The sequence below is a fragment of the Phacochoerus africanus genome, chromosome 15 (assembly GCF_016906955.1).
Source record: "Phacochoerus africanus isolate WHEZ1 chromosome 15, ROS_Pafr_v1, whole genome shotgun sequence".
NCBI lineage: Eukaryota > Metazoa > Chordata > Mammalia > Artiodactyla > Suidae > Phacochoerus > Phacochoerus africanus.
The window spans coordinates 107277502-107292639 of record NC_062558.1 but is presented as its reverse complement, the minus strand read 5'-3'; the positions used below and the strand labels follow the sequence as shown (position 1 = coordinate 107292639).

Below are 15138 nucleotides of genomic sequence, written 5' to 3'. Positions count from 1 at the left end.
CTGGAGCTTTCCATCCCACAAGTGTTTGAGAGCAGATGGCTCGTGGTCATGCGGGGGAGGAGGATTTGAACTGGAAAACTCTGAGGACTGAAAGAGCGCATGGGTGCTCAGGTGCAGAGGTTCTTGGTCTTTCTATGTGCATAGAATGCCGGGGGTCACATTCAGGAGGTCTTTGCGGAGGAGTCGTGGAGGAGAAGTTCTGTGTTGTTTAGCAAGCTTCTGGGGTGTGTCCATGGGCCGCGTGGAGGACAGGAGCTCGGTGGTTCCAGAGTTCCTGATCTCATGGTCATGGGGCAGTCTGGGCACTACCCTAGGGTCACTGATTTCTAACTCTGCTGAATGACACTCCTGAAAAACAACCACCATGTTCTGCATTGCATGCATCTCCTTCTATGAAAGGAAGGCTGTTCCACACCTCAGTCTTTTCAAGTGAATAAATTAACTTTTGGGCTTTCTTCCTGCTTGGACACTAGCGCGTGGGAACCGTAGATCCAGAGAGCACTTTGGTTTAAAGACCAAGAACTAGAGGCTATGAGGTTACGTGATTGGTCATTGCCATCTGGCCAGTTGCTAGCAGGGCTGAGCCGAGGGCTCGGTGGTCCAGCCCATGCGAACCGCATCCACGTGCCTGATGCGAATGGGGCGGCGTCTGCGGTGGTGGCGAGCTCACCTCCTGCTCTGTTTACCTCTTGCCCCACACTGGTTCTGGAAGGAGGGTGGGGACACGGCCAAGGGGGATGATGACAGCACCATGGGCTGGCAAGTGTTCTATTTTTATACTTGTGGCTGCTTTATATAGCCTCTCTGGAAGGTAAAGGTCATCTTTGTGCTTATCCCCGAGCCGGGCGACACAGAACTCTGCAAGGGAGATGCAGGCCCTTCTTCCAGAGTGCCCTGGAGGGCAGGAAACCAGGGGACCTGCAGCGTGAAGAAATAGTGGGGGGGCCTGGTGCTTAAAGTTGGAAAGAAACCTGGGGAACTCAGATTCTAGACACAGCTCTGATTTTTGGTGTCACCCTGGGCCGTCTGTGCCCCGTATCTGAGGTCCTTCAGCCCGTGCTGACCTACCCGCTGGCGTTACTGAGATTAAAAGCGTTAATACATGCGAAAGCGCTTAAAACAATGCCTGGCCTTGAGCAAGCTCTCAGATGGTAGCTGCCGTGGTTATGATTACATTTCCCTTAATTTGGAGCAGAGGTAAACAACCAGAAAGCAGTGATCATACCCTGAATCCGAGGGGGAATCCTGATAGCTAGATAATGAAGCCATGTTAATACCCCTGCATTTAGCTGGGCTGTACATCATTGTAGCACTGAGCCCAGAGGATGCTGAGGACGTGGATGTGGGGATCTGAACGAGTTAGTCCAGGACTTCTTGGTCTTAATATGTCTGCGTAAATCTCACTTACACTGTGTATTTTTTTCCCCTTTTATCACAGAACAGCAGAAACGACTCAGTAGCCTTTCAGGTAGGTGAGAAATCCTTTTTTTACACGTTAACACCTGTTCCTGCTCAAGCCGTCTTCTGATCGCAGCCTGATGTGTTCAGTTCATCAAGTCTTGCAAGCCCCTCTGATGTGCTGGGAGCTCTGCTTATTGCTGGCTGTAAAGATGATGAAAACAGGCATGGTTTCTGCCTGCCTGGAGCTTGCAGGCTGGTGGGGGCGCACTAGTGGCTCAAACTGGTAAATGCGTCCTGTGGGACTGCGACAGGTGCCTTGATGGGTAAGAACAGGCTTTTCTGAATAAAAAGAAGGAGGTATGCTTTAGATGGCATGCTCCTGGCCAGTATCATTGAAGAAGCCACCTTCCTATTGCTTCTGTCTGTCTTGGGACATGACAAACCCAAGGTGGGGAAATGTGGTCTGGTTCTCTCTTTTTTGGTGGCAAAGCCAGTAGATGACCCTGGCGTGATGGAGCCAGGGGGAGCCTCCTGACCAGTTGTGCCTGGAAGAGGGTGGGAGAGCACTGCTTCTTGAACTTGAACAGGCATCAGACCCTCCTGGAGAGCTGGCCAAAGCCCAGATTCCCAGGCCACACCTCCAGAGAGTTGGACTCCATGGGTTTAGGCTGAAGTTACATCTCTAACCAGCTCCCGGCGGCTCTGATGCCACCCTCTATACTGACTGCAATTGTGTGAACAAGTTTCATCAAGGGCCGACAATGGCGGGGACTGGCTGCAAATATAATCAGATACCAAGGCTCCCTCCCTGACAAAATGTGCCAGATTGGGACAATGTTGGGGTGGGGAGGGAGCAAACACGGAGGTTAAAGGGATGAAGAAAGTTGAGCCACTTCCTCCTGGCTTTCTGTAGCCAGAATCCTGGTTCTCCCAACTTACTGACGGTGCCCCCTGAGCACTAATCTCCAGCACACATCAGGTTTTTATGCCGAATAGGGAAAAGAAGAAGTGCCTCCGAGGTTCTGCTTGTAAACAGCTTAGCACTGAGCATGGGCCCTCCTCAGTGCTTGATAGGTGTGACTTGCTGTTGTTGGTAGGTGCCCCCTTGGTTTATGTGTGGTTTTATTGAGTGCTGCTCTGTGTCAGGCACTGAGCCAGGCTCTGGGGCTGTATCAGGCAACTGCTGGCCTCAAACAGCTTATGGTAGGTATCACGGCTTGTAACCTTGTTTGGGCTGGGGACTCATCTGGAGAGTCTAAGCAAGGCAGTCGATTCATTCTCTAAGAGAAGCCGCACTAGGGGACGTGGCAGCTTTGCAGATGCTCACGAATGCTGGGGTTAAGGACCCCGGATCTGGTGGGTAACAGAAGCCTCTGTTTTTCTGAGCAGCTGCTCTGTGATTTCTGTGTTCCTTCATCTCCCTGCTGCTCTTGTGATTCATGGAGAGCCTGGTGGGAAGGACACGGGTTCTCACACCCTCCCAGCTTTATCAGGACTTGGCCGCCAGGCCAGGGCAGGCTGTGGTTGCTGCCCCTTCGGGAGCTGTCACGCTCCAGCCCACTTCATTCCCTGGCCCCAGCCCAGGTTGCCGAGAACAGGGTGGCTCTGAAAAGTAGCTCCTGTAGGCACCTTCCTGCCTTTTGGGAGTTTGACAAGGCACCTCAGCACAAGTAAAGGGACTCGGATTTTGGTCCTGGTTCTTCCCTCATAGTAGCTGTTTGTCCCTGGGTAAGTGACTTGATCTCTCTGAGCCAGTTTCCTTGTGGGGGAAATGGAGAAATGGGAAATTGCTCCTGCCCTAAGAAGGCACTGTAGGGATTGTGTGCGATGGGAAGAGGGGTGTGCTTTGCACACTGGAAGGTGCTGTGTGAATGTTGGGGCTTCTCTGCCGTGCTGACAGGCTCAGGCCTCTTCCTCTGCTCTAAAATAAGCCCAGTGCATTCATCCTCCACTAGTGGTGTTTGATAGAGTGGGACATACAGTCGGTGCTCACTAAATGTAGCTTTTGTTGAAAGAAAAGGGGCGCCGTCTTGTTCAGAAGCTCCTGGAGGAGAGAGGGCTGGTGGGGGCTGGTGCTCCCGTCTGCGTTCTGGAGCAAGTGAAAGTGAGGCTTTGCCCCGCACGCCGGTGGCGATGGGACTGGGAGGGACCACCAGCCTCCCTCCCCTTCCAGGACTTTGCATTGAACCTCGATAGGGCTTCACGCTCAGTGAGGTTCTTCCAAGAAAGAGACCCTCATGGGATTTGGCCTCAGGAAGCTCCCGTCCCAAGAGGACAGACAGGAAAACCAAGTCTGGGACAAAGGGGTCACCCCTGGGCGTCGAGAGGCCACACCTCCCTTCCCCGGCTGGGATCCTCAGTCACAGAGAGAGCTTTGAGCGTGAGGAAAAGAGACGCTTTCCCCACCTCCCACAAGCACAGATGCCCTGTCCAGGTCATCAGCAGCATCCATTATTTAGCAGCCCTTTCTAGGACCTTCCTTTGAAAGCACAGTATAAAACCAGAAGGAAATGCTCCAGGAGGCCATGCATTTGCCTTGTGAGAAAGAACAGCAAGGCCTCGCTGTAACCCATTGGCTGTCAGAGGGGAGCCCCATCACCTGTGTGGTACAATGATGTATCACTTTGGGTTTCGCTCTGTAAAGAAACATTTCTTCTTTAGAAGCTGCAGTCCAGCCCTCTGTATATTGAAACCCACGCCATCACGAATCACGTGATCATACGCTTCTAAAGTAAAATAATTCAGGGCTAATTTGTGTAGATCCAAAGGACTCTGGCAGCTTGGGAACAAATCCAGGGACTGTCAGCGTGCGTTTTGCAGCTAAGTGATTGTTGCCAGAGCCACCTGCCCTGCCAATTTGAGAATTACTCTGGGTCTGGAAATGCTGAGATTGGCATATCTGTGATCTTCCTCTGCAGAGATGACAGTAGTGAGTGAGGACTTCGAGCATCTCCCAGCCCCAGGCGAGATGGCTTGAAATCAGCCTCACCTGCTGCTGCCTGATTCCACTTAGGCTGGGCCTTTCCAGGCGGAGGGGTGCTCAGCAGAGCCGTATTAAGGGTAGTCTCTGGTGACTCAGAATCCCCGCCCCTTCCCGGCTTCCTGCTGCATCCGTGGCCTCCTAAGCGTATGGCGATGATGCCAGGGATCAGGGTTTTCTGAAGCGCTTGTGAAGCTGGGGTCATGCACAGAATGTTTAGAAATTGTTCTGAGATCCCAGAATGCATACTTGTTTCAGAAGTTTGTTTGAAACCTGGGCAGAGCCACTCTGTTGAGCGTACTGTGAACCTGGGCAGGCTGATGGCAGTGTCCCCCTGCATTTCTCCACACATACAGATGTCTCTGACCTTGGCCCAATGTTCCATGTACCCTCCAGCCAGCACTCTGCACATTTCCTTTTCTCAGAGATGAGACCCTCTCCCTTAATCAATGAACAGATCCTTCTTGGATAGATCCTAATGGGTCACATCCCCTGCCATCTCACCCCAAGGGCTTCACTGACTGGATGTTAGACTCCCCACCTTAAGGCTTTGTGCCCCTAATCTTTGGCCTCTCTGGTTACTGTCTGACACACTCCTTCCTTCCGTGCTGAGCTCCCTCCCCACTTACGGCCCACTTCCTACTCGAAGATTCATCCCTTTCACTGCAGTCTTGCATTTGCCCTCACTCCCCTCCTGAAATTCGCTCTCCCTGAGGAACCCATTGACTTTTTTTTTTTTTTGCCTAAGGTCCTGCTGCCTCCTCTCCTTCAATTTCATTTCATTTTTTTTTTCTTTCTTTCTTTTTGTTTTTTCTCTCATGCATTGAACCTTCTCCTTCTTGCAACTCTGTCTTTATGGTATCAGTGACACCTCGCAGGTACCTCCCTAGTTCATCTCCTCTCCCTCTGGCGCACCCTGTTGGAATCATTTTTTGCTCTGCGGCTGTGATGTTCCCCAGTGCATGTCTTTGGGCCCTTGAGTCCGCTGTCACTCACCTCCTTCACTAACCTCCTCCAGCACCTTGCCTCCAGCCATTACCTTTGTGCCAGTGGCTCCGCCAAGACTGCCCTCCTCCGGCTGGGGTCTCTCACTGGCTCCACGCCCAGATTTCTTCTAGGGTCTCTGGCCATTTCTACTTGAATGTCTCTCTGTCTCCTCCAAGTTACCCTGTCTCAGGGCAGGCGGCTCCCTCTCCCTGCCTTCCCCAGCCCAGTTCCCTTTCCTAACTTCTCTGTTTGGATCAGGCCAAGCTCCCAGGCTTGAAACCTTGTTTCCACCTTTGAGGGAGGCCAGCAGGATGTGGTCAGAGAGGACTTTTGGAGGCAGATGGACGCTAGACCAAAAATCTCAGCCTGACCATGTGCTGGCTGTGTGACCTCTGGCAGGCTACTTAACTTCTCTGTGCTTTGTTCCCCTTGCCTGTTTTTTTTGTTTTTTTTTTTTTAATGGAGGGACGATAATAGTTTCTTCCTCATAGAGTTAATTGGGAGGATGAGCTGAGATAATGTTCGTGAAGAACTTAGCATAGTGCCTGGCACATAATAAGCTCAGAGTAGTTCAGAGGCCCTTGCATTTGCTTTTGCTATTCTGTCTGACAGGAGCACCCTTCGCTTTCTGTCTGTCTGGCTGACTCCTCCTCTGAGTTGAACCCCAGTTCCTCTGCTGAGTTGGATGCAGGCTCTTCTGTCAGCCCTGGTGGCCTCCATGCTCATTGCAGGCTCTCCTGCTCTTATGGCCCGCTAGACCATCAGCTCTCTGAAGGCCGGGGCTCAGAAAGACGTGTGAATGCATAGCACCTGGCAGGTGCTCAGTAGATGCCTCCCATAATAAATGACATGCCTGGGAGTAACAGAAAATGCTGAGTAATTTTATGATCTATAGACCACACATGGTATGTTTATTAGCCCTGTGACTTGCAATTCTGAATCAAAAGAGCGCGAATGTGCATTCAGCAGTTCACAAGTTTCTGAGCACCTTGGTGTAAGTTATTTTATTGGATCCTCACAACATTGCTGCGAGCTGGCCAGTGAAGTGTTATCCCTATTTTTGGAAAAGAAAACAGAGGCCCAGAAAAGTTAAGTGACTTCCCCCAGATGAGACAAGAAATTTCAAGTACTGTTTGGCTACCTGTCCGCTGACTTTCTAGAACAGTCAGAACTTCTTGGATGTCTGGAGCACCAGGTACAAACCTCTGTCAAACACTGAACCAGGTGGCTGGAAAACAGTATGGAGATCTCTTTTAAAAAAAACTAAGTAGAACTACAATATGACCCAGCAATTTCACTTCTGGGTATATATCCAAAAAAACCCCAAAACCCCAAATTCAAAAAGGTATATGCACCCCAGTGTTCAGGGCAGCATTATTTACAGTTGCCAAGGTATGGAATCACCTAAGCATCTGTCAACAGAGGAATGAATAAAGATGTGTGTTTATATATATATATATAAATGCACACAATGGAATACTACTCAGCCATAAAAAATAATGAACCGTTGCCATTTGCGGGAACATAGATGGACCTGGAGGATATTATGCTTAGTGAAATAAGTTGGATGAAGAAAGACAAATAGCATATGATATCACATACATGTAGGACCTAAAAAATGCAACAACCTAGTGAACAAAGCAAAGAAGAAGTATACTCACAGAAACAGAGAACAAACTAATGGTTACCAGTGAGGGGATGGGCAACATGGGGTAAGGGGAAAAAAGGGGTCATTTTGGGATTATATGAAATCATACAATGTGTGCGAAACTTTTGAAAATTGTGGAGCACTATAGAACTGAAAGGCTCTTTCATTCAATAAATTAAAAATTCTAAAAAAAAAAGGTGTATGAGGGCACCAGATGGTAAATATTTCAGTCTTTGCAGGCTATACAGTTTCTGTCACAGCTACTCAGTGCTGCCATTGTAGGGCCAAGCAGCTGTAAATAACACATGAAGGAGGTGGCTGTGTTCTAATAAAACTTTATTTACAAGACCCAGGGACTGGGCCATAGCTGGCTGACCCCTGCTTTAAGCATAACTCCTTCCAGCTGAGAATTGGCAAACACACGTTTAACCGGGTTTCCTGTGGGCGATGTGCTTTGGAGCCACTAGAAGAGCTTCAGCGAACAATTGCTTTTCTTTTCCAGATCCTGCCTCAGAAAGAAGAGTGGGAGAGCAGGACTCAGCACCACCTCAGGAAAAATCCGCTTCCCCCGGCAGGGCTGCTGAAAAGAAGGCGAAGGATGACAGCAGGCGAGTGGCCAAGAGCGTTCAGGACCTAAGTGATGTTTCTGCGGATGAAGTGGGCATCCCACTCCGGGTATGAATACAGACTCAGACATCCTTCTTGGGCTTCGTCTTAAGCCAGTGACAGGTGTACACCCTGAGTCCATGTGAACCCCCGTTATGGGTGTCAGAGACCTCAAAAGGAGGCTCCTTGCCACTGTCCACCCTCCAAGCCCACCAAAGCCTGCAGAGCCTCCAGGGGCTGATGCCAGCCTCCTGAGGCCACCTTGATCCTGGGCCCCGTGTGTGATAGCTTCTCCCAAAGTATACGTCAGGTGTTACTCAATCCAGGTGAAAACTGTTTCCTGGTCACATGAGTTTGGGGAGATGCTGGGTGGAGCAAAGGCAGCATGCTTTCTCTGTGGCAAAATTCCCAAGAGGCTTCGGCCGTGGGCATGTTCAAGAGGAGGAGGTCATGGGCAGTGCCTCCCTGTTTCCTTCATCATTGGGCTGTAGTCCAGGGGTAGAGGACCCTGGGCAGAGGCTCAGGCTCCCTGTCATTGCAGGTTCAGGAAGAAGTTCCTCTGATGGAAGATCCCCTGCCATCCAGGGAGAGTAGGAACCTCTAAGGGACCCACAGAGTAGATTCAACCTCAGAGCAGGGCAGGTCTCTGTCCCAGCCCTCCCCGCTGTGCAGGCCCCTTGGCCTCCTACAGGCCCTGGAATTCCAGGGAAGCCTCGCCTTTGCACCTGGATTGCAGGGAATCCCACGGCTCCATGTGCCAGAATCAGAACACCAGCTGCTGTGTGTTTCTCTGTGATTTCTATTTAGCAGAGGACAGGTTTTTGTGTCTCATTGCGGGAGGCTGATAGAAACAGCAGTGGGCCAGAGTTCCCATCGTGGCTCAGAGGTGAACGAATCCGACTAGGAACCATGAGGTTGTGGGTTTGATCCCTGGCCTTGCTCAGTGGGTTAAGGATCTGGCATTGCCGTGAGCTGTGGTGTAGGTTGCAGACGCGGCTTGGATCCCATGTTGCTCTGGCTGTGGTGGAGGCCAGTGGCTACAGCTCCAATTCAGCCCTAGCCTGGGAACCTCCATATGCCGCGGGAGTGGCCCAAGAGATGGCAAAAAGACAAAAAAAAAAAAAAAAGAAAAGAAATAGCAGTGGGCCAAGCCTCAAAAGAACTGCTGTGCTGTCCTAAGGAATGGTAAGTATAATAAAACAATAATAATACGTAGAATTATTACTCATGATCGCAGCTACCATCTGTGGATGCGTCAGCACGTTGAAACGTCATTCACTGTGCAAGGTAGAGCCTAATACCATTCGGATTTTGTAGATGAGGAAACCAGAACTCAGGAGGGATTACCTGGCCAGAACTGTACAATCTGTAGGTAACAGAGCGGTCTGTCTGACTCCCAGACCCTTACCTCTAACCATCGTGTTGGGCAGCCCTCCCACTCACCTCTCGTCAGTTCTGTGACCTCAGGCAATTCATTCTGACTTTCGAGATGACATTTTCTCATCTGTAAAGTGGGAGTGAGAGTCTCTGATCTTACCACCTCTCTGTCCCCTTCCTTGTTTTATTTTTATCTTCAACAACAGTCCAGCTTTGTGGTGAGGATGGGAACATTGGATGCTGTATTGGGTTATGTTTTAATGTGTGCGTGCTAAATCTGGCCCTCTGCAAGGTGGCTTGGATGCACTTCTACAGAAAAACCTGAAGTGGGTGAGGGCACAGCCTGAGAAGCAAATGCCCTTTGTTTCTTATGTTTCTAGGAGCCTTTACTTTAGTGAATTATCTGTATATGGCGAGAGATTGTCTCTAAAAATGAAATTAAAAAAAATTACTTAAGAGCAGACACATTTCAAGTGGATCCCTGTCTACTGCTTTCAAAACCTCCATCCTTTGGGTCAACCCTGCAGATTCAGGTGTGAATCCCTTGGTTTGTCTGTTTTTTCTCAAAAGTTTTGCATTAAAAAAAAAAAAAAAAAGATTTGGAGTTCCCGTCGTGGCTCAACGGTTAACAAACCTGACTAGCATCCATGAAGATGTGGGTTCAATCCCTGGCCTCGCTCAGTGGGTTAAGGATCCGGCGTTGCCATGCCCTTTGGTGTAGGTTGTAGATGTGGCTCGGATCCCACGTTGCTGTGGCTCTGGCATAGGCCTGCAGATACAGCTCTGATTAGACCCCTAGCCTGGCAACCTCCATATGCCGTGGGTGCAGCCCTAAAAAAAGGCAAAAAAAATAAAATGAAAAAATTTTTAAAGAAGATTTAAATGTGAGATTACAAGATGAATGGAGGTTTGTGAGTTTTGATTGAATCATTGTCACTTTGCATTTTGGTTTTGTAATCATGGAAGTTCTGAGACATGCCAAGGGCTCCCTTTTATTTTACTCTTTGTTTTTCCCCAGAACACCGAGAGATCCAAAGACTGGTACAAGACCATGTTTAAACAGATCCACAAACTGAACAGAGGTACCGATTTTCATTTGTACAAGCTGTGCTGTGCCCATATGTTGACAGTTGTGGTGAGAACTGAAACTCATGTGCCCAGGATGCTGGAAGCCCATGCCCTGCAGCTTGACCTCATTAGGCCCTGGCCTGCCTGAGCCCAGCCATATATTTTCAGAGCCGAGGGGGTGGGAGAACTTGTGCGCCTGCCCCATGTGTGGGAGCAGAGTTTGGCTCCCAAGTCTCCCCCCCTGCCCCATGTTGGGGATGCAGCAGGCTGAGCCCGGCACTCTGCCTGTGCCCTTGAACCTCTGCCTGCCTGGGATGCGAGCATCTTCGACTCCCATCTGCTTCTGGCTTTAGGTGCACTTCCCGGTGTCAGCCCATGACTGCCTTGTAGGCAGAGCGAGTTGAGAGGGCATGAGCAGGGAGTTACAAACTAATCTCATCTGGGTTCAGACCCCCAAGCTCTCCTGTGACCTTGGGCCAGTCAAGTACCTCTCTCTCTCTGTGTCTGTCCTCCCCTTCCTCTGAGGGCTGGTGCATGGTCCAAATGAGAGCAACTTCTGCCTTGTGTGGGAGGAGGCAGGGTGCACCTGTATGGTGGGGTTAATAGGAAAAGTCATCTTCCCCAGCTGGGAGCCAGCCCTTGGCAAGTGGCCCCGAGAGCCAGTCAAGAGCTGACACCCCGAAGCCCGCTCAAGCTGGGAGAGTAGTTGCTTCCAAATCAGAGGCCCGCTGCTGCCAGCAGGGGACCCAGCATGGTGGGAGACCCCCCGGCCAGTGCTCCGGCAGGTTGCGACCCCAACTGCTCCGGTCTGCTTGTGCCACCAGTCAGCTGATGGGCAGGGATGCAGGTGCATCCTGGGAAGGGTACCACTCCTCCTGCGGACCAAGCATCCTGTCCTTCCCTGAGACCAAATCCAGTCTGGCCGCCTGGCACAGATGACACATGAAGGCAAAGTAAAAGCATTCTGGTCAGGGCTGGCCTCGGCCACGGATGACCAGTATCTCTGAATAGCTATGGATGCCAGCTAACACCACTGTTGATTAGCCCCTGCAGTGTTCAGAATGACCCTGGGGTGCCCCTCTTCCAACTGTTTAAATATAGAGATGCTCAGTACTTAGTGTTTCTGAGGCAAGAGTAAATTTACTCTTTCTGAGGTAGATGAGTTCAGTCACGGTGGCGATGCTACTTGCTGGCTCTGATCAGATGGTGGCAGTTCTGCTGGTCACTTCTAAAGCCAGTGTCCATTTCCTCCAGCAGTCTGTGTCTCTCTCACCTTTAGACCTAGCGTTGGCAGCCCCACTGCCGGGACACAGGTGCCTATGTGAAAAATATGTAATTCTGCCTTCGCATATGTCACAGCTGCTAACTCAACCTCAGTTACAGGTTCTGAGCAAAACTACTGGCCCTCAGCAGAGGTATTTGAAAAATTAAGAATCTGCTTTTTTGCCCTGATTCTAATGTCTACAGCACAAGCTTTTGATGTGTTTTAAAAAAATCATTTTGCGGCAGTATTTTCTTCGCATGCTATTTATTAGCATACTTCACTTTTTTGCCTATTAAAAGGTGAACATTTGAAGCTTTTGGTAAATACCTCTTGTTTACTGGAGCCCATGTATATGCAATTCTTTGTCCAAGAAGAGAAATGATAGTGTCTCTTTAGATGTGTCTCAGTAATTCAGGCAAAAGGACTGGATTTTTAAAAGCAGTTCGAATTTCTTTCACATCACTGGTGAAGCTTAGTACATTCCAGAATTCAAGGAGCCTAAATTGTGTGTGGATTCCTATTCGTTCATTCTCTCCATTTGTATTTTCCTCTATTCTCTCTCCCAAACCTGCTCCTCTGCCTAGACACTCCTGAAGAAAACCCTTATTTCCCTACGTACAAATTCCCTGAACTTCCTGAAATCCAGCAAAATTCTGAAGGTACCATGAACTTAGACCCAGCCTGTCTGTTGTCCTAGCCATAACTTAATTCTTTTAGTTCCGTTATAGGAATAAGATCTGGCTTTTAGATTTTGCTTTTGGTAGTCATTTTTGGTTGGCGGAAATTTTGTTTCACTCATTTGCATGACGTGCCCTATTCAAATAACTAAGTCCTTTCTAATTCATTAATCTCTTTTCAAGTGTGTGATGCCGTGTGCTTTTAATAACACTAAAATAGGTAATCAGTCATTTGAAAGAGTCACTGGGAGATGGTCACCTCCTCCACCTTGTGGTGGAGAGTTTCAAAACCCACTGCTTTTCTCTGCTACAGAGGACAATCCTTACACTCCTACCTACCAGTTTCCTGCATCTACTCCTAGTCCTAAATCCGAAGGTAATTAAAGGACAATCGTGTGCCTCTCTTTGTGCCGGTGCTGTTACTTTCTTTTTCACCCGGGGGTTCCTCCTGGTGGCTAAGAGCTGTCTCGCCATCCTTTGCTTCCTTCCAGCCTTGTGTTCTGTGCTCTTCTCTGGCTCCTCCCTGACTGTGTAACTGGAGTCTATCCAAATGGTATTTTAATCCTATTCCCTGGGAGTTTACATGATTAATGGGGTAACCAATGTGGCCTACTTAGAATGCTTTGAGCAGGTGGGGCTCTGGGAAAAGCTGCCAGTGTCCGGCCAACGCGGGCTCTGTTTTGGGGGTGGTCATGTGATGCTGGCAGCTGGACCATGCGTGACTCGGGGAAGCTGAGTCATTATGGCTGATAGGCAGGACGTGGACGTGCCAGCATCAGCCACAGAAAGATTCCCTGGTTCCCATGTGTGCAGCTAACTCCTCACTGGGCCTCCCCTTATCATGGATGTATCTCCAGGTGTAGCTCCTTGGTAGGGAATTCTCGCAGAGGCCGTCCAGGTACAGGATTCCGTCATGGTGGGAGACGATCATCTCTTGAAAATCAGGGTTTGGGCCAAACCAGAAACCTTTTTGTAAGAGAGCTGGCTCGGAATTTGGACCTGCTGGGGGAGGATGGCCACCTTGTACCTAGAAGAGAATTCTTTTCTGGGGTAAAGTGTTGAGGTGTCACAGAGGGCTCTAAAAGTTGAGTAAAAGGCAATGTTATTCTAGCTGTAGGGATCGTCTGCTCTTTAGATGAGTGATCCGGCATGGGGAGTGCAGGAGGCATTTTCATGAAATGCTTTTCCAGGAGAGATGTTGCGTGCTCTGAGCCTCATTCATTCGAGCAGCAATGAGCACCTTGGAGCTGAGGGTAGTGCCATGAATAAGATGTGTCCTTTGTTCTCCAAAGGTCATGTCAGACAGGGAATTAGACGAGGCGGCTTCATCAAACTATGTCCAGTGTGGTGGCAATGGAAAGAGCATGGGTCCAGCAGGTCCCAGAAAAGCTTGCTGGCACCCAGTAGGTCCCCAGTACCTGCCTGGAGAATGTCGGGGGCTGAGGGCTTTGGACCCCAGAATCAGAGTTCCTTCCTAGGGGGTGAAGCCCATGGCAGCCCCCACCTCAGTGCTTCTCTATTCTAATTAGCTCAGCAGACCATCCTGCCCAGTGCTTCTCATCTTTGGTAGAGTCATCCATTCAATCAGTCACCAAAACTATCAATGATCACTTGACATCTATGAGATGACATGCTGGGATGTGTTAGATACAGTTTTAGTAAAATGCCATATTCCGTTTTTGGTCTTGGTGTGATGTGCTAGTCAGCAGTTTCCAACACTTTCATGCCTGGAGCCTATTTTGAACAAAAAGAAGAGTCTACCAGACGAACCCAGACTTAAAAAACTAAAAGCTGGTGATTTTCATCAGTGACTTCCTTCCTTCCAGTGTGAGTCTGTCTGGCTTGGGATAACCTAGTCTTTTTATCTTGAGCTGCTGCTTCCAACCAGAAGCATTGCTTCAGAAACAACGGACGGAACTGGATGAGTCAGACTTTTTTTTTTTTTTAAGTGTTAATTTTGATCAAATGCAATTTTTGATCTGTTCTGTCTTTGGCCGTGAGAACCCAACCCACACGTAAGATAGGATTCCTTTCTGGGGAAGATGACCAGCATGCCTGACGGTGTGGAATCCTCTAAGTGCGGCCAGAGGAAGGCCACCCAGAGGAGTCCTGTGGAGAAGAGCAGTGACTCCTGCTGGACTGGAATAATGCCTTAGGCTTGTCACAGGCAGCGTCAGCAGCTTCCAGTCAGCCTGCCTGTTGAGCTGAAGATAGGGTTTCTCTTCTGGCCTCACACCCAGAGCTGCCCTGTCCTCAGCTGCTGCACTGAGCAGCTCTCGCTAGTGACACCTGCTTGGTGGTACCTGTCAAGCCAGGCCAAGGGGACCAAGGGGATATTTACCTTGAGGCATTGACAGTAAGGGGTGGCATGATAACTCTTACTTATAACCGACAAAGCTGACCTTATTTTTTATTCTCCAAGACCAAAAAGGAAGAAATTGTCTTAAAGGATAAAGAGGATAAAATTAGATTGGACATAAAAGATTCATAATAACCAAGATGATTAGACTTTAACCCAGTAGACTTTAACCCAAGTTTCTAAGAAGTCTTCCCCCCTGGAGGCTTTTTAAAAGTAGGGTAGGTTTCATCTCACCCCCACTCCTGCCTCGATGACAGAGCTAGACGTGGATCCCAGATGGGAGGCAATTAGATGAAGGCTTTTCACAAATGAGTGAAATGTTGGCGCTCGGTCACTTTAACGCATTTTTATTTTAATTTAAGTAATAAGAGATTCTCTGGCTTGTGGTCTTGGTGTCTGTGCGTTCCGGCCAGGCCTCCTCAGCTCTGTCCTTGGTACTGCTCCAGCCCTCAGGTGGCCTTGGGAGCTGCACATCCTTCTTAACATGGGAAAGATGAATTGTGCCTTTCAGAGAAAGGTGTTAAAGACAGATTAGCACCTCACCGAGGCAGGCTCTGCCCGTAGATTTTCGTGAGCATGGAAAAATAGATTTACTGAGAGATGTGAGCTGTCATTCTGGAGTTGGTCCCCTGCCTGTGGGGAGGACACCCTTGTTTCAGGGTTTTTTTGTTTTGTTTTGTTTGACCTCAGAATTTGAAACTAGAATTGTTTGCAGTAAACCTATCAGAACCTCCCCTAAGGTCTGGTGCTTTTTGTTTAAGTTCTAGCTGA

At 49.2% G+C, this 15138-nt stretch overlaps 1 protein-coding gene across 41 annotated transcripts in view; it reads left to right on the top strand.

Moving 5' to 3' along the window:
- SORBS1 (sorbin and SH3 domain containing 1) overlaps window positions 1–15138 on the top strand; it is a 242569-nt gene that overhangs the window by 151931 nt on the left and 75500 nt on the right. For 19 of the 41 annotated variants that reach the window (XM_047760535.1, XM_047760533.1, XM_047760537.1 and 16 more), the window contains 5 exons: window positions 1439–1468; window positions 7519–7691; window positions 10018–10081; window positions 11916–11990; window positions 12322–12384. In XM_047760535.1, the coding sequence (XP_047616491.1) occupies window positions 1439–1468; window positions 7519–7691; window positions 10018–10081; window positions 11916–11990; window positions 12322–12384 (405 nt within the window). The remainder of the gene's footprint in view (window positions 1–1438; window positions 1469–7518; window positions 7692–10017; window positions 10082–11915; window positions 11991–12321; window positions 12385–15138) is intronic. The other 22 variants (XM_047760565.1, XM_047760540.1, XM_047760556.1 and 19 more) reach the window with 3 other exon arrangements.